The sequence below is a fragment of the Pleurodeles waltl genome, chromosome 5 (assembly GCF_031143425.1).
Source record: "Pleurodeles waltl isolate 20211129_DDA chromosome 5, aPleWal1.hap1.20221129, whole genome shotgun sequence".
NCBI lineage: Eukaryota > Metazoa > Chordata > Amphibia > Caudata > Salamandridae > Pleurodeles > Pleurodeles waltl.
In genome coordinates, this window is record NC_090444.1 from 1,697,341,363 (window position 1) to 1,697,359,791 (window position 18,429).

Here is an 18,429-nt window from a genome sequence, read left to right on the forward strand (position 1 = left end):
TAAAGAGAAAAAGTGGTCATCGTCGAGTCGTCGTCGGGGCAAGCTGGATCCGACATCGAGGACGGCACATTGCTGAAGATTGGGGTCTGTGTGTGTTCTTTGTCCCTGTGTGGTCTTAGAAGAAGGCGGGAAAAACACTCTGGATGAAGTCCTTGTCCAGGGAGGCCTTGATGTCCACTGGATTCAGCTTGGCATCTGTCCCTATTAAGTCCTCTATATTCTGACTTAAAAACTTTTCTGGAAGTCAGATTTCCTTCAGCGGTGCAAACCAGCAAGCAGAGGCCGACTAGCTATAAGGCTTGTTGTGTCCTTGTACCTCAAACAGGTCACCCATCTAACCATTGGAGTCACTTCTGGAGTCCTGGGTTCAAAGCAAGCAGATTCAGTCTTCCTTCAGGTTTCAGACAGCAGGGCAGTCCTCTGATCTTCTCAGGTGCAGAAGTGCTCTGAGGAGAGGTATCTAGGGTCCTTTTTTATGCCTAGTGTTGGCCTGTGAGTTGCGTACCATTCTTTGTCCACCCCTTAAACCAGTTCTGATCAGTTTCTCTACCCGCACAGAATCTGGTGCCAGCCTGACTAGAAAGACAAAGGATAGGTAGAGCTCGGCGAGTTCCATCTGCCAATGGCAACTTAGGACTCCTATAAAGCTCAGGAAGGGGCTGGGCACAGCTCCCCTGGCCCTCCTGTCAAAGGAGGAGTCATCCTCCCCACTCCCAAGGCCCTTTGTCCACTCTCTGGGAGCAGTACACATCTCCCGCAAGGAAACCATCAGGTGGTCAGGTGACAGCTGGGCACTGGTAGGAAGGGCTTTTGGGTTTAGACAGAAAAATGGCAACTTTATAAAAGCATCACTTCCAAAATACTAAACTAAAATCCAACTTGATTATTAACTTACTATTGCAATGGGTCCTTGAGCCATTTTTGTAAATACGTACATATATTGAGAAATTGTTTTCCACTACCGTTTCATTACTTGCATTCATAATATGTATAGTATGAATGGTATACCTGTAATCATCCATTGTTCCTTCCTGAAACAGGAAGTAAATATTTGTAATAATATTGAGTAGATGTACACATAAAGTACATAAAAAGTATCCTCCAATAAAAAAAATTACTTCTTACACTCTTTAAACAAACAGTCATGGCTATTGTTCTCAAATTCTTAAAGTTATCTATGCTTAAAGCGAATGTCCTTAAACAAGACCATATTGACCTAGTATCCTAATAAATGCGCCATCCTAAAAATAGTAACCCTCTCACCTTCCTGGATAACCCACGCCAGTTTAAAAAAAGAGTGACATTTACTTCAAATATTCTTACTCATCATTTATTCAGATCATACATCACACTTAGAACCTTCTTATCCCCAGCTATTATATTAAGTAATCAGCCTGTTCCTTCACAGGCACTTTAGCAGTAAGCGCAACTCCATTCTTAAGAGTGCAGATACGTGTAGCCCATTCTTAGAGTTGGCAATAAATAATAAGCAAGTAATAGTTCAAGGTTTTCAAATAGACATGAATTTAGAATACCTCTCCGTAATCTAAAATATCCACAATACAGTCGAAATAAAGAATAGGTCTTCATACATTCATATAGCGCAGTTCTGAGAGCAACATATGGAAAATTATTTTAGTCCAGTGTGGCTGCCGTCTCTTTAGACAGAAACATGATTGTTTGAGGCCTGATAGAAATAGTAGTTCCCCCCCAAGTGCTGTGCAGCTTGCAGCATGAAAAGTCAGTGCCACCACCCTATAGTGATCTCCAGAATTTCTTATACTGAAAGGCACTCAGCATGGATGAGTTCATAGTACTGCTTCCTTGAAAACAGACCATATTTATCAGTAAGTGGCACTCTCAGCCCCACTTTCTGAACGTGGCACTCATCCAAAAGTAGAGGAATACACTATACACACTATAACATTTTTCGTTCTGTACTATGCGCTGATAAAGATTGGTTCCCGATGCAGTTGACTGAACCAACATTGTCTATTATAAGACCAGGTGAAACGTCTCAATTGTGTGATACAAAATTGATTGATTAATGCTTATTCTGATTAGACAAGTTGAGTTTTAAATGTGAACTTAAGTTCCATATGTTATTTTTTTATTTCTATCAGAGTCCAAGACTATTGAAGGAAGTGAGGACAGTGAAGACGAAAATGAGAGACAGGACAAATGGGAAGAACAACAAATCCGAAAAGCTGTCCGGCTGCCCCAGGTAATCATTCTGTGTTTTCAGACAAATGCCAGTCTGTATGTACTTCAGACCCTACTAACATGAAATGGTGATGGATTAGTGGTACAACTGTGATAAAGTAGTTTTCTCCGGGTCGAGTAAATGGAGTGGCTGTTTTATCTTGTATCAGTTGTTTTGTCTCATTGTCCAGTGATGTTTCTGTTGTCAAAGATAAAATTGTGTAAGTAGACATGACATGGCCCTCAGTGTGGGCTTAACTTCCTTTAGGTGCCTGGCTCAGTGGAGTTCAATGAGAATAAATAGAAATTAGATGGAATTAAATGATTGAGGTGGAGGTAATTAAGTAAAGGCCCTAGGTTAAATTAAATGAGCTGCAAACCCTTAGCATAGAAACATTCACCACCTCTAGAGGCTTTCTCTTTGACATAAGAAGGTGGTTCTCCTAATCTGAGATTTCATTTCTCTTGCCATCATCTAACTGGTTGCACAAATGTTGTTAATGTATACAGGTGTTTATATTTGTAGCTTGGCATTGAAGTTGTAAGAATAATGTAGATTTCCCTCTTTGAACAGGAAATCATAATTTTATGAAAGACTTTAAAGCTATTGCTACACAGTATCTTATTTAGTGTCAACTCCCAGCAGCTGTATCATCTGCAAAGATTAGTAAAAGCCTTGTGAGGGATCGACATGATAAAACTGAACATGCCCCTATAACGTCAACCTTGCAGTGTTGGGTTCTGTAGTAAATGTACAGTCAGGTGAAGTTCATGTTTATTACAATCTTGGGAATCCTTATTTTGCCCAGCCTACGTCAAATGGCAAGACTTTCGTCATAATCTTATTGAACATAGAACACAGCAATTATCTAAAAAGGAATCAAACTAAAGATTCAATACTAGAAAAGAATAAGGTGGAATGATAATAAAAATATAAACACTACAACATAAATCTATAAAAGAAAATGATTTAGTAGTTGGATGAGATGAAAGGTGACTATGATTTGAAAAATAAAAATATTTACAATTATTGAAGTGAAACCTATTAAACCATCAGGTGATATGTTTCTGAAAGCAGAACTGACTGATTTAGTCAGAAATGCAATCCTCAAATTTTTAGGTGGCTCAACAATCCGTGTAGAATGGAGTGCATAATCACACTCTCTAAAGCACTTTGCGATCTAATAACCACCTTCACTGTATTTTGTATCGTGAACCTTATTAGCACCTCCCATACATTTGCCGTTGATACAATTATTGTCTTTCAACGTTTCAATATTTTTACTTTCTCCACAACTTCCCTTTACCTTATACATCCCTTCATTATCCCCAAGCATTTCAACATCTTTACTACCACTACAACTTGGCAATGACTGTCTACCTTCCATACTACATAATGCAGTTCAACTTAAGTGACACACGTTTTCCCTTACCTGAATTCCTCATTCCTCTTCACTTGAACAACTTCCAGATGTTCAGAAAACCTGACACTACCGTAGGGAGCTGTGTTCTGGTTGCAGGAACCCGAAAACCAGGCCCTTCAGCATCCTTGTTAGCCCCCAGTAAATGTTACCATTGGTACTCAGGGCATGGGTACTAAAGAAGGTTCTCAGAGCTGCATCATAACTTGTGCTACTCTGAGCGACCCAGCACTAACTTTATACAGACTGCAATTGCAGGTGTGTCACAAGGTACTCCCAAAATTGAAAACACATGGCACACACTGCCATGTCCCCTAAATCACTACTTGTAACATTTGTAAGTCCCCCCCTCCCGCCCGCCCGCAGCAGGCCTTCAGCCCTAAGGCAGGGTGCATTATATTACAAGTGAGAGCATATATGCATGAGCAAATATGCCCCTACAATGTTTTTGTCAATTCTTAGACAAGGTAAGTGTACAGGGAAGCCGTTTTAAATACATGTGCTGGACACTGGTCATTACGAGTTCCCCAGCTACATGTCTTCTCCGAACCTAGGGATGTTTGGTATAAAACATCTTATATTATTAAACCCTCACTGATTGCAGTGATGGATTTATAAATACATGCACCCAGAGGGCACCTTAGAGGTGCCCCCTGAAAAACCTATCAACTGCTGGTGAGCTCACTAACTGGTTCTGGCCAGCCTGCCACCAACAGACTAGAATCTGAACTTCCAGAGGAAGTGCCTCTGCTCTTGAGAGGTTATAAACAAAAGCCTGTCGGGCTGGGGAGTTACCCACTCCTCCACACAGGATGACCTGCATTCCAAGGCAGGGGCTTCAAAGAAGCCTACTGCCTTTGATCTGCAGAACTGGCGTTCCTCAGAGGAAGATGCCAACCCCCCTGCCTCAGGGCCCACCTGACACTTAAACAGATGGGAAAATTAGCTATCCAGAATGAGAACACCCCTAGGGTAGCCAACCTGAGGTGGACACAACTTCGGAAATTACGCCATTTTGTGTGTGGTGAAATTTAGTGACTCTGGACAGGGTGGTGCCCTCTCCCCACAGGAAGTGGTCATCCTGGGGAGTGTAGTGACCCAGAGGATAAGCAGCCCATTGGGTACTATCCTTCACTACCCTTCACTCCCCTTAACACACCCTAAATTGAGTGTTTAGGGGACCCCCCCCTGATTCCAGATCCTCTGCTCTTTGCTGAACACAAAAGGAGAAGTAGATGAGAAACCTACTGAACCTGAGAACCGATGAGCACGACTGAATTGGCATCAGCCCTGCCAGCCTCCCTGCTGCACCCACCCTCAAAGCAACTGACCTGTCGTGCTGCTGCAGCCTCCATGAAACTGGGAGAGCTGCAAATGCTTCACAGATCGCCAAGAAGAACTTCCTTGGAGTAGAGGAGCTGCTCCCCTGTATCTGCAGGCACCCACAAAAGAGCTGAGAGGACTGGGACTGCAAAAAACCTGACCCCAGACATCACTGCTTCACCCGAGCCGTCTAGCTCGTGTTGAAGTGGGCCAATGGTGTCAGCGTGGTGCCCAGGCCCTCCAGAAGAGAAGTCGACCCTGTGCGAGGCCACTGTGGACTTTACAACCGTGCCTGCAGACCCCCCTGAAAACGCGAGTGACCAGGAGGCAAAACCCGTCCGCCCCAGACCCAGAAGAGGAGAACCAAGGTAGTCCCCACATCTCCCCACTTTGTGAGACCTAAGCCCACATGTTGGCTGGGTCAGACTGGACCCACAGTCCACGCCTGCAGAGTGTTTCTGCAAGCCCCCTTGCAACCGCAAGGAACTCGAGTGCTGGACCTGACTCTAGAAGACACCCCTGTACCTGCACCCTACAGCTCCAGGAGGAGTGGGACTGGCTGTTCCCACGTGTCCGAGGACCTCAGGGGTCGAGCCCCCCCTGTGAGTTCCCCTGGACTGTCCTTCCAGTCCATCCCTATAGCGACTTTGTAACCGGACCAATACCCGTAGACTTGAATGGGGCACCTGATGCTGTAACATAACTTGCCACCTGGATGCACCAGAGCTCCCTGAGGTGACCTGTTGGTGTGGCCTTGAACCTTTCCCCAAAACCCCCTTAAGTCCAGGATATTGGTCCCAGAAGTCGTTTTACTTTACCTGATTTGCCATCTTTGTTTTTCTCCATAGGATTGCATTGCAGCTTTCTGAAAAATGCACTGACTACTTTTGAAAACAATAAAAAATTCTTAACTCAAAAAGTACTCCCCTGATTCCGATAATCTTGGTATCTAAATTTACATAAAAGCATGAAAAATGTTTTTTTTTTTTATAAATTGGTGTCAGATTTCTTCACTGTGTGCTGGTCTCATTTACTGCATGAGTGTGTTTTACATGCTTAGCACTGCCTTCTGAAATGCCTAACTGCTCGACTACACTACCCAAAAAGAGAGCATTTGGGATGCCATTTGTGCCTCTGTGATACCTCTGAGGATTGTTTACTCTTTGCACAGTGTACCTCATTTGGTCCACTATATAAAGAGTCAGCTTCTTACAACTACCCTTTGATATTTACATGTCGTATTTAACTCCAGCCCTCCCCATGCCTTGACACACTGCTTCACATCACGGTACACTTTATATCTATAGTGGGTTTAATTTTACTTCTCATTTTGTCTGCCAGTGTCTGCACTTCTGTTAATTTACCCATTCATGCAAGACCACTCGTCACACCTGGAATTGTACCTCTCATGCTGTCAAAGGGACAGTGACCTGTTATATCAGGTAACACTTGCTGTGTGTGACCACAGTGCCTTTAGAATTATTTTCCCATTTCAGATCCCCTTTAACAGTAGGTTTAATTGGCACCTTAAGTTCCTAATAAAATTTCTGTTCCTACTGTGATGATAGAGCAAGGTAAGTCTCTGGTCATTTCCAAATTTTTATTGACTTTCTGTATCTGTACTCTATTGTGACTCAGCAAGGATGATGGTACACCTTCACATGCGATAATCCCACCCACAAATGTTGACAGTGTTAGAGTTGGCTTTCTCTACAATGTTCACCAAAGCCCACTTAGAAAACCCATCCGTAAGTAAAGTACTTATTTTCATTCCCAAAAAGGCTAGTAACACTTTCCCATGGTATGCTTGGACTCTCAAATAGCAAGTTGGTGGCCTCAGAGATATTTGAGTCTTATTAGCACGTTTGCATTGGTACAGTTTCTAACAGACCTCAATTTGCAAATCCATACCAGGTCACCATCTTTTGCATCCCAGACCCCTGGTCCAACGATTTCCATGGGCCCTCATGACACAAGGCAATTGATCTATTCCAGTGGCATTGTGGAGGTATCCATATACTGCATATTGTTTAACTAAATATTCTGCATGTTTGGTTCTCGTGTCCCAAAATAAATTTCCGTATCAATAACTAGTTTTCTTTTTGGCCAACACTTGGTAAAGTTCTTGGGAGCTTGCAACACCACATCCTCTTGGCACTTTGTGTTCCATTCCTCCTTCATAATAGTAGGGACACCATCATTACTCACCCATCAAGCGTGACATCTGTCTCACCGGTTGTACCTAGTCTCGGTCATTGGAATAGGCCTTCCAGACATGAATCAACCATGACATCTTTGGAGCTAGAAACATATACATTTGTACATATAATATTGCAACTGCAAGGGGGGGGGAGGGAACAGGTGCAAATTGTCTTGTTGTATTCAGGCAATGCACTGGTTTATTCCCGGTCACCTGCAGAGGCAGTTCCCCTACTGATGTGACATATGGAGGACTTTGATCAGATTTCTGGATTACTTTTCAATATTATGAGGACTTTGTTGTTTCCACTGGGGAGATTGGCATTTGTGCCACAGGTATGGGTGCCTAAACTTGGGCGTCGATGGGAGGCTGAGGGTTTCCAGTATCTGGGACTGATGATCTTGCACATTGTAGCTGCGCTTCATTGTCTCAACTTGGACAGAGTTCTGAGTGGCATGACCGGGTCGATTGAGTTCTGGAGGGCGTTGCCCCTAGCAGTTATAGGTTGTGGGACCCTGAGCCCTTTAGGTCCCTAGATCAAGATGTTAGTGGACAGGTGGTGGGGGGAGTTATCCCTTTTGACGGTTGACATACACATGGGGTAAATATTCAGTGTGCAAAGCTAGAAAATACAGCAAAAGAGATATGGTTCACTCACCCTGTAGCTCCTTATTCCTCTCAGACATTAGGGGGATTGATTAGATGGAAAGAGGGAGGGCAATTCATTACGCTCTTGTACAGGGCCATCAGAGGGGATATGAAACACGACTCATATCGGGGCGAGAGTAGCCTGGGAAACTGATTTAGGGGCAACACTTGAAGATTCTGATTCGGACCATGCTTGAGGTGTGGTATGGGTTGTTTCTTGTAATAATAGGTTTAAGCTCCCACATTTCATTTATCTGCACTGAACCTACTCCCACTACTCCCTACTGTCATATGAATTGTAACTCTCAAAATGTGATTTATGCTACTTGGTGTCCCTGTGGTAAAATTTACATCGGAATGACTACCCAATAGATCCACTGCAGAATTCCTCAACACAAGAGCAGGATTCGCCATGGGATCACTAATGCTCTGCTGGTCAAACACTATCACCAAATGGGTCATACTGCACAAGGCATGAAATAACACGTTGTAGAACAAGCACCTGGAATGCAGATGGATAGACTGCTTGAACTCTGCTGCCAGTGGTCTTCACATCAGTGATGAAACATTTCAAACTGTCTGCCTACAGTCATTGAGATTGTGGGTTCTCTTACAATGAGGTGTCATTAGTTTCTGATGCCGTGCTACTTGTTTGGTTTCCATCATTACTGTATATTTATGGATAGTGCTATGTTTGTATTTTTTTATGACTGTTTGATGACCTTGGTCATTATTTCGTATTTGTTTCATTTTCTACTTTCTGTTCCGTTCCTAATTTCCTTCTGAATCTGGATGTTTCCTATGGTACATCATTAGCCCTATTGTTTTTCTGTCTACTGTTGCTTTATAGCTAAGGGATTTGGCACTTTCCTTTTTATGCATTTTACGCCCCATAGCCCTCGTTTTGTTCTTGTTTTTGGTGTATTTATTCTTCACGCTTCGAGAAAGGAATTTCCTTCCTGGTGTTGGCCCGGTTTTAAGTGTTCACTTTTATCATTTTGTGTTTAATATTTTTTTTCTTTGGTTTTGCTCTATTTTTCCCAACATCTTAGGCACGTGTTATTCTGGTATAAGCCACTCCCCCTTGGGTTTTGCTTATAGTGTTTTGGACTACATTACCCTTCTCGTTTACACGTGACAAAATTGACTTTTTGTCAGCCACCTCCTTTCTGTTGCTTTTTGATGTGATCTTCACATGCCTACAGATTTAGCCCCCGCAGGTACAGCTTTTGCTGTTATGAGTGTGTTTTTTGATTCCCCGTTACTGTTTGTATATTTTGACCTATCGGAGATCCTTTTGAGCCGATGATTCCTTCGGGCTAACCACATATCCCTTCTTCGTTGGCACTGCGGTCCGTTTTGTAGGGTGTTCCGTCGTTGGGTGGCCGGACTTGCATTTTGTTTAGTTTTTTGCCTTTGGACTCTGGTTGTTGTTCCTGCTGTTGCCTTCTTTAAATACGCCCTGCCTTGCATTGTTGTGTTCTCCAATCCAAAGTAAGATTTTGTGCATTTGCCTATTCTCCTTCCTTCAGTGTTTTTGTTAACTTTTTTCTTTTTTTTCACTATTTTTTTTTAATGCCACATTGTATTGTTTCACACAAATTCAAATTCCTTTCCCTGTTTTTCATGACTGGTCGTTGTAGGAATACTTTCACTCCATCCACAGGTATTTTTTTAATGTTTGATTTGGTTCTGTGATCGACTCTTAGGTTGTCTTGGTGCTCCTCTCCAATTCTGTGTCTTCTCTATATCCCCTTAGGAGCGAGCCTTCGGTGTTTTTATCCGGGATGCATCATTGTACAATCACCTGTGTGTTACTTCCCCCTAAAATCTTTAGGCAAGCCCCAGTATGGTTTGATTGGTGTCTATAAGCCTTCTTTTCCTATACATTCTAGGTGATTGGCCTCTTCTTTCACTCTATTTTTTTTTTTTTTTTTTCCAGGTTGCTTCTTGTTAAAAAAAAATAAAAAAAAATAAAAATAGTGTTCTAGCACCTTATCCTAATGTTGGCCCTGGTCAAGTTAACCATAGGAGTTGAAACGTCAAAGTAACTTTCTAATATGACCTGCTAAAACCCATTTTATACTTACATCCCAGACTGGATACCCATGAGTTGCTTGAGAGACATTTGTTCACATTAATTTGTTCTTTTTATTGCAGCCTATAATGATTTTTTTTTTTTTTTTTTTCTCAATTTCAGCACCTAAAGCTTCTCTGATTTTTTTCACTGCGTTGTCACAATGTTTGCACTGTCGTTATCTGCCATGACTGTGTTTTAATAGTCTTAATATATTCACTCATTGTTTTGATTGTGATTCATACATTTTTTTCATTCATTTTTTGCTTTGTGGGCATTGGCTTATTTACTTAGTTATATTTGTATTTATCTATCTATTGGCCTATTTTTTTGATTTGTTTATACTACCCTGGTTCTAAGGGTTACTGGTTTTACCCGGTTTATTGTTATCTACCACCAGTGGGCCAACAAATTGGATGACACCCTTTTCCATTATACAAACCTCCATAAGTTTCTTCAAATCCTTCATTACTTCTAATAATTGGTACATTTCTCACTTTGTGATTCAGGAACATGGTACTTCCTTTAATATTGTTTTATGGTAAAATCCCTTCATTTGCCAGTGTTCCTACCAAACACCTAAGGGAGGTTCATTAATATTCTCCTACCCATGTTTTCACCAACAAGCTGTCAAAACTTGCACCCCACTATTGAGATCTAATATTCTGTGTAGTTTATGTTGATACCTGCTCTACAACACCCAGGGCCCCTTTTTAGCAACAACAAATTTACCATTTAGTTTTTTACGCTTAATTCTGAAGGTCAGTGTTCTTTATTTTTATAATTTGTTTATTGACCACTTTAACCTTCTGAGTTGATATCAGATGGTGAGTCTTTTCCCAATTTGTTTTCCATATTTACACGTGAGTATTACTTCTGCTACTGCAGTTTAGGCTGTGCCTCATTCCTCTGCCACACAATCCCTGAACCACCTGCTGACGTATGCCACTTAGGTTTACACTTTGTCAAGGATGTTACCATTAAGATTCAATACACAACTGCTTTTACCATTGTTCTCACTTCCTGAGTTGTTTTTCGTCTTCCAATCCTATACATTTAACTCTTTCTTTTTTCATACTTTGGCACAGTGACGCTACATTCATTGAATTTATCACCCTCTCCAAACGGAAATTAGTCATGTATTTCTTCTCAACTAGTTTCCTGTCCAAAACCCTTTCTACTTGCTTTTATGCTTCGTGTTATTACCTTTTTCAACAACTTCCTTTGTATTAAAAAAAAAAAAAAAAAAGTCACTCTCCTTCTTCACCTTGACCCACATGCAGGATAATTCTGCTTTAAATACTAAAGCCATCACATTTTTAAGTAACTTATCACTATTGACCTTTCCCCACTTCCTGGATTACTAATAGCATAATAAATTGTTCACGTTTTAATGTGTCATCTGAAAGAACACATTTGCAGTCAGTAGGCAATGTCTTCAACTATGGCACAATCATTAACCGTTTTCTCTTCGTAATGTGAAAAGAGTTATACCTGGTCGTGGTCACGTAGTGAATGTGTATAATACGCATCTGAATCTGCTAATGTATTAGTGAATACATTGCCTGCTCCTCTTTCCCATTTCGGTGCTTAACTGTAGACCACAAGGACTTCTGGACCCACTGAGTGGCGCAAACATTTAGTTTTTTCCTTCCGGGTGTATTGTTCATCAATTATGGAAATCTGATTCAGGAAACATTGTTTCGATTCAGCTCATCTCTTCACGGGTTGTTCTGCTGAAGCTAAAAATGACTGTGGAGGATTTATGTGAAGGGCTGTGCCATGATGGTTATTTGATGATACGTGCAGTGCTTTCCTCACCAACAACTGCTGATGAACAAGCCCAAAGTGTGAGTTTTTCCCTTACCATTACTCCACTGCCATCAGGCAGATGCTCACCAGTGGCCTCTGTCCCCTGCAACTCCATCACGCGCCTCCTTCCTTTTGCCGGCTAGAACGCAGCGGCATCCCTGGAGCCATTTTTCCTTCCCTTCACATGTATCTATTGAGACACCCTAGGCAATATTGGGAGACTTCTTACATTTGTGCTGGCCCCTCAGAAATGCAGCATGCAGGGAGTCCCTTAATATTCTAGCGTTCACTATAACATTAAACAGTATTAAATGTACTACTGATAGCTGTTTACTCGTAGGAGTTATGAAATGCCACAAAATGCACAACACAGTTACTTTTATGGTTGAAATCTGTTATTATCTCAGTGTGCCTAATACAAACATACAGACCAGCGCAAACCCCATTCTGCGTGGTCTGCGTAGCAATAGGAGGAATAGAAACATTTGTTACATTGCCCCAACTACCCCCTTCCTTTCCTTCAGCCCTCCCCCAGTACTCACTCCGGCATAATACATTTAAAGAGTCAGTCGACTCCCAAACCTCCTGCACCCCATCGTCTGCCCGCCCAGGCACATCCCGTCCCCTGGCTCCGTCAATCGCGGAAAGCTTAGATACATAGGCCACGTCAATTCGTAGAATTTTGATTGTGCAGAAAGCAGTGAAATGTACGGGAGCCACAGCTCTTGGTAAGTAGCTAGCTGATGCGTTAATGCAAGGTTCAGCCATTGCATGCCCAGTATTTCCCCTAGTCTGTGGAGCCAAGCAGTATGCGTCTGGGGTTTCTCTGTGCCCCAAAGCGAGAGGACTGCTTGCAGCACACTCTCAGTGCCAAACCAGTGTGCCACCCCCTCCTAGATAGAAGAGGAAAAGTCAAGGGATTGGGGATCCCTAGGATCATGTATGTTGGGGAGCGAGGCAGCTGTGTCTCGAAATACATGTATATGTCCGTACGGAACGCATCCCAGAGTTTTGAAGAAGCCCAAAATAGGTGAAGTAAGGTCCTTGGAGCCCAGCAACCACACCAGCAGTGCGCACTACTATTGGAGTTCCTGTGTAATCTAGCTGGGGTTAAATACCAGTATATTGCAGTTTTAGTGGTGGTTTCTATACTCGCTGCGTTTTAATGCTATGTGACGTGCCCTACAGTTGATGTCCTCCCCTCCCCCTATTCCTTTTGTGTGAGGGTCTGGTCCAACTTATCAGTCTCATGGTGAGTAATGACCTTGATAGGTAAGGACAGCGCTTTGGCCAATCAGGAGTGCACTCATATGAGGGAGCGGACTGGCTGCAGGAAGTTGGCTTGTGTGCGATCTGTGTCGACTGGCACATCTGCACACTACAACTATGCCTTTTACTCCCATACCCATAAAACAAATGCTTGCATTGATTATTTTCAGGGCACAAGAGGCATGCAAATGCACATCAAGGCAGTGGAGATTGAACCCAGGGCGCTGTCTGACCATGCCCCACTGATCGTTATTCTTCAGGTGACCCTTTCACATCGGTCTAGCCGCCCTTGGCGACTTAGGGAAACTTTTCTCTACCACCCAGACACATTACATCACATATCACAGACGATTACTGACTTTCTTAGCAGTTAACTCCACTATAAGCAGCATAAGGAAAAAGGGAAAAAAGGGGGGAAACAGGAGGGAAAGATGAGTATTGTAGACTAGTCACAAAAGGACAGGGGCCCCAAGGATATGGCGCCAGTTGGAGACCACAAGGGCACAGCTCTGCAGTCTGGTTCTAGTTAGGGCAGAATAAGTACTGCTGAGCTTGCAGCACTCCTACGTTCGGGGGACAAAAGCGACAGGCTGTTAGCCAGCAAATTACGGGCCAAGCGACAGGCTGAGAGGATGGATGCCGTCCTCCAGCTGGATGGTAAAGAAGTTACAGAGGTTGGTGTCGTAGCTGCCCCTTTTAGGGACTTTTGTTTTCACTAGCATTTTGGCTGGGCGTCTAGGTCCCCTTATGCCAGGCCTGATTGATCCTGACCAATCAGGGTTTATTCCTCATCACCAGTATGGCATCAACACCAATCAAATCGTCCGTCTAGCAGACAAAGCCCAACGCTTACTCTGGGAAATAATATTTTTTGCCATTGATGCTGAAAAGGTGTACAATTGGGTGCATTGGACATACCTAGAAGCGACTCGGACCCACGTTAGCCTCAGATTTCGTGCCTGGATCCTTAGCAACTGTGGGGCGCCTCGAGCTACATTGCAGTCGAGTGGGGCACGATCGACCCCCCTTCTCCATTGACAGGGACGAGACAAGGCTCTTTGCTCTCGCCCCTGTAGTTTGCTCTCTACATGGAGCCTGTGGCACAGAGTATAATTGGGGAAAGGTTTGGGGGCAAGGTGGGACGTGGAGGGGAGAACACTATCAATCTCTATGTGGATGATGTTATAGTGGCGCATGAGGCCCCAGTGCGGGCACTGGCGGCCTTCCTGGACAAGCTGGGACAGTTTGGAAGGGCCTCTGGCCTCCACATCAACTTCTCTCAGTCACGCCTCCTATACAGGACCAACCAATCACTCGATATCCCTCTAATGAGGACAGACTCCTTGGTGACACATCTCAGCCTACAAATAGCTTCCACCACAAGAGAGACATTTGCTATCAATTACCAAACCTTACTAAGGTAGGTCTGTACAGACCTCGCTCAGTAGAAATACTACCGTCTTTCATGGCCTGGGAGGGTGGTGGTTCTGAAAATGACCCTCCTACTTAAGGCTCTGTTCCTGGTCCAGGCCCCCCCAATGACACCGCTGGTGAGCACGTGTAAATCTCTCCAGCCTGAAATCAACTGCTTTGTCTGGGAGCGACGGAGGCTTCTTGTGAACCCTATCCAGCTTCACTGACCAGCTCAAGAAAATGTGCACTACTACAGAACCATGCAACTTCAGTTCCTGGTGGATTGGAGCTGTAAGGAGGCTGAAAGGCACTGGTGCTTTATGGATAGGACAACTCTGATGGGCTCTGACCTAGTTTCCTTCACTGTTGACACTAATCCTGGGAAACCCAGACTTTACCATGGGCCTTCACCTCACCGCTTTTGCCTCTGAAGGGCTCATTCTCTTATATTAGCTCCATTTAAGTATTTAAGAAGAAAAAGATAAATGCAATCTTATTGTCTCATTCCTGTTAGTCCACTTCTCTTGGGAACAACTTTTGGGCCTGATGAAAAAACAGTTTTGTATTCACAAAGCCTACAGTGTCCAGAATTACAGGCTTTGTAAGTGCAAAACCATTAGTTGCAATACATCAAAGAAATATTCTGAGTTGCTAATGGGTTGCAGTGGTAGCATTGTGACTTCTTCCACTCTCAAGAAAATGAAGGCGTGAAAGGCCACCCCCCTTTCTTTGTGATTCGCAAGGCTATGTGTAAGTGAATTCCTCTTTGTGCATGTTCACCTCGATGTTTTTGGACTGGCACTGCTGTTTTTTTCGACTCTAAGAGTGCACGGAGGCCTGCTAACCAGACCTCAGTGACCTTGCTCCAGTTTCTGCCATGGGGGGGGCGGGAGGTGTGACGGTGTTCTTGGTGAAAGTGAAGTGAGCGAATCAGTGGTCGGTCCAGTGGTGTTCAGAGGTGTGTGAGGGTGATGTTCTGTCCTGCTGAGAAAACGGAGTCTAAGGGTGTGTCCTGCTGAGTGGGTGGGGAGGTTGACTAGTTGCTTGTGGCCGAGGGTGGCGAGGTTATCCAGGAGGGATGTGGTGTTTGGGTCCTCATGGTTTCGAGGTGGAAGTTGAGGTCGCCGAGGAGGATGTAGTCGGTGGAGGCGAGTGCGTGGGGGGCGACTAGGTCCGCAATGGCTTCACTGAATTGGGGATCAGGTCCGGGAGGTCTGTAGACGAGGATGCTGTGGAGGGATGTGTTTTGGTCAGTCTGGATTTGGAATTGGAGGTGGTGGACTGGGTCTGTACCTCAGTGATGGTCGTCAGTGGGAGTGTGTTCATGTAGATTATGGCGATGACTCCTCCTGGTTAGTCAACTCAGTCTTTGTGGGTGATTTTGTAGTTATCTGGTATTTCTGTGGCGATGTTCGGGGCTGAGGTGGGGGGGGGGTCATACAGGTCTCTGTGAGGAAGGCGACGTCAGGGGTGATTGAGTCGGGGAGGTCCCATACTTCTACTGCGTGTTTGATGAGGGAGGGTGTTGAGTAGTATGCATCAGAGGTGTCCTGGGCTTGAAGTGGGGCAATGTGGTGTGTGAAGGCAGATGACGGAGCAGCTGCGGCAGGAGAAAGGTCCTTGGGTGTTCTTTGGGTCAGCTTAGTGACATGCTGCAGAGCCTTTGGGGTTGAGGGAGTGCATAGTGCTGGCGTCGTACCGACTTGTCTCCCTCTGAGGCCTAGGCAGCCAATCTACTTCCATAGAGATCTAGCCAAGAGTGTGTTATATATGTAGATATGTATATTTTTTATGTAATCATTCTAAAAAGAATCGTAGATGTGATGCCTGTCAGTATCTGAGCACATGCAGTACCCCCAGACCACCTTCCTGTTGTTTATCTGTCCCGTCTCCACTCAGCCCCTGGCCTCTTCCCTGGCCAGATGTAGTAGGAGCATAACCTGTCATTAATGGATAACGCCCCTTGGAATGGTGAATGGGAATACTGTTTGAAACAAGTAAAGTATTTAGGGCTCTACACACCTCCTGAAAGCTGCTATCTTCCCATCCCGGCATATATTATGGCTATGCCAATTTGAGAAGTCAATTCTGGTTGTATGTACTAATTTTCTCGTGTTTTTGTTGAGGTTTTGCAGTAGGGTCCTTGCAATCACCATATCACCATTCCCAGATAGTCTGTTCTCGTCCCCTCATCTGAATGATGTCTGTTTCTGAATCTTCTGTATTGTTTCATTTGAAGCGCTTTTGTAACAACGCTCAGACATTGGCAAATTAAATTTGTGGCCTGAAATCTCAAGAATTCAATCATCTGGGCTGGCATAGATGTGTGGGCTAATGAGTGTAAGAATTGCAATCTGCAAAAGCTGTTGCTTCTAAAACATTGTGCTTTAATATTACCCTCTGCCGTTCTAGATTCTCTACTTTGTAACAAGGTTTTAAGCGCAACCAAGACCTCTGTCCCATGCCCGCTGTATTTACACCTTTACAGAACTGTTTTAGAATGTTATTTAAGGATTCTCATCAATTATTAGAGTATGGCGTAACACAGTGTGTGGTAACTATGGAAGATGCCAACACTGTGAAAACGATGCTACAGTCTAGTCTCTTTTTCTTTCTCTCTTCATTAGTACCTTCAGCATTGTTTGTTAGCTGTTATCCAGACCAACCAGTCCTTCACTGTTGTGGTAAAGGCAGAATACCTTTGTGATTGGAATTTGCAAAGGAAAAAGCTGAGGCTTACGTTATTTACTTCCTATACAAGTGGCCAACTATTTTAAACATTTTTTTTCTTTCTCAAATCTCTTAGAGTGATGAGCAATTAGTCATAGCTGCGTACCTCCTTTTATAGGGTCAGGAATCTTTGCCTCCCTAGTTAAATAACTATATCTGTTGGCCTATATTTGTTGTTTTTGCTCTTCCATGATCTTCTGGAACCCAAACTTAAGCTCTCCTAAATACTTTGAGACAACTTTCTTGCGCTATGAAATGGCAGGATGGCAGGACTGGGGACAGTAACAAAATGAGTTAGCCATACTGCAAGCTGAAATATAAAGCATGGTGTTTTAAACCTGTGGAAACCTTGTTCATGTTTGCCTCCCATCGTCATTAAGATTAGCTTACCTAGAGTAAGAAACTCCAGTTGTGCAAGGCACATTCATACATATACCGAAAATTATAGAATTTCAGGTGTGGTAAATGGGTGTACAGCTGACACATCCAGAGGAATGGTACTACATTGGGTGGTGAACCTCTTTTGAACATTGATCATTTACTTTCGTTTTCTTTGTCTTTTTGCTGTATAGAAATGTAATTTAAAGAATTATTTTTCATTTTAGTGTCCTGATGCAGGTTATATGAGCCCAGGTAGAGGTTACCCTGTGAAAACAAAACGTAAGCCTCCTGTTCCACGGCCTTCTGTAAACTTAGAAGATTTGAAAAGACAGCTAAATGCAAGGTATGGTCATTGCATTGTATTGTAGGCTTTTCAAATTCAGTGCTTTACGGCTGGATGAATTATAATGCCCTACCTTCTCCTGTGATGGATGCAGTGTTGTTTAGCTGATATGTAAATGATAAGTGAATGTATCTTAGATAACCTGGCCACAGAGAGTTGATACTGAGCTGCTGTATACTTTTAGTGTGCATTTCAGACACCCTTTTCTTTAGTTTAAGGCATCTTACCATCTAGGGAGTATACCAGACTATTTTTGAGCATCAGATAAAAGAAATCTTTGGAAGTTCAAACATTTTATCTATGGGTACAGAATTCCAAATTGGATCAGATCTTTTCTACCAAGAGATACTGGTGTTACTTATTGACCAAAAGCTGTGTACCATATCTGCAGGTTAGATATTTTCCTTATACAAGATCTTCATTTATGAAGTTCACACTAGTGAACTTTCCCCTTTGGTGAGGAAATTATGAAATAGCACTACTGTCAATATCTGCCTGCTTGCCCATGTGATGACCACATTTATGAAACAATTGCACCATTTATTGGTCAAGCCTACCAGAAAGACCTATGGTGGGCCTACCAAGAACTTACAGTGGCTTACAGCCTGCC

At 43.4% G+C, this 18,429-nt stretch overlaps 1 protein-coding gene across 3 annotated transcripts in view; it reads left to right on the top strand.

Annotated features, from left to right (window-relative positions):
- The window catches only part of GCFC2 (GC-rich sequence DNA-binding factor 2), a 236,024-nt gene that overhangs the window by 80,021 nt on the left and 137,574 nt on the right, over positions 1 to 18,429 (top strand). For all 3 annotated transcript variants that reach the window (XM_069236040.1, XM_069236043.1, XM_069236041.1), the window contains exons 5-6: positions 2,124 to 2,224; positions 17,701 to 17,819. In XM_069236040.1, the coding sequence (XP_069092141.1) occupies positions 2,124 to 2,224; positions 17,701 to 17,819 (220 nt within the window). The remainder of the gene's footprint in view (positions 1 to 2,123; positions 2,225 to 17,700; positions 17,820 to 18,429) is intronic.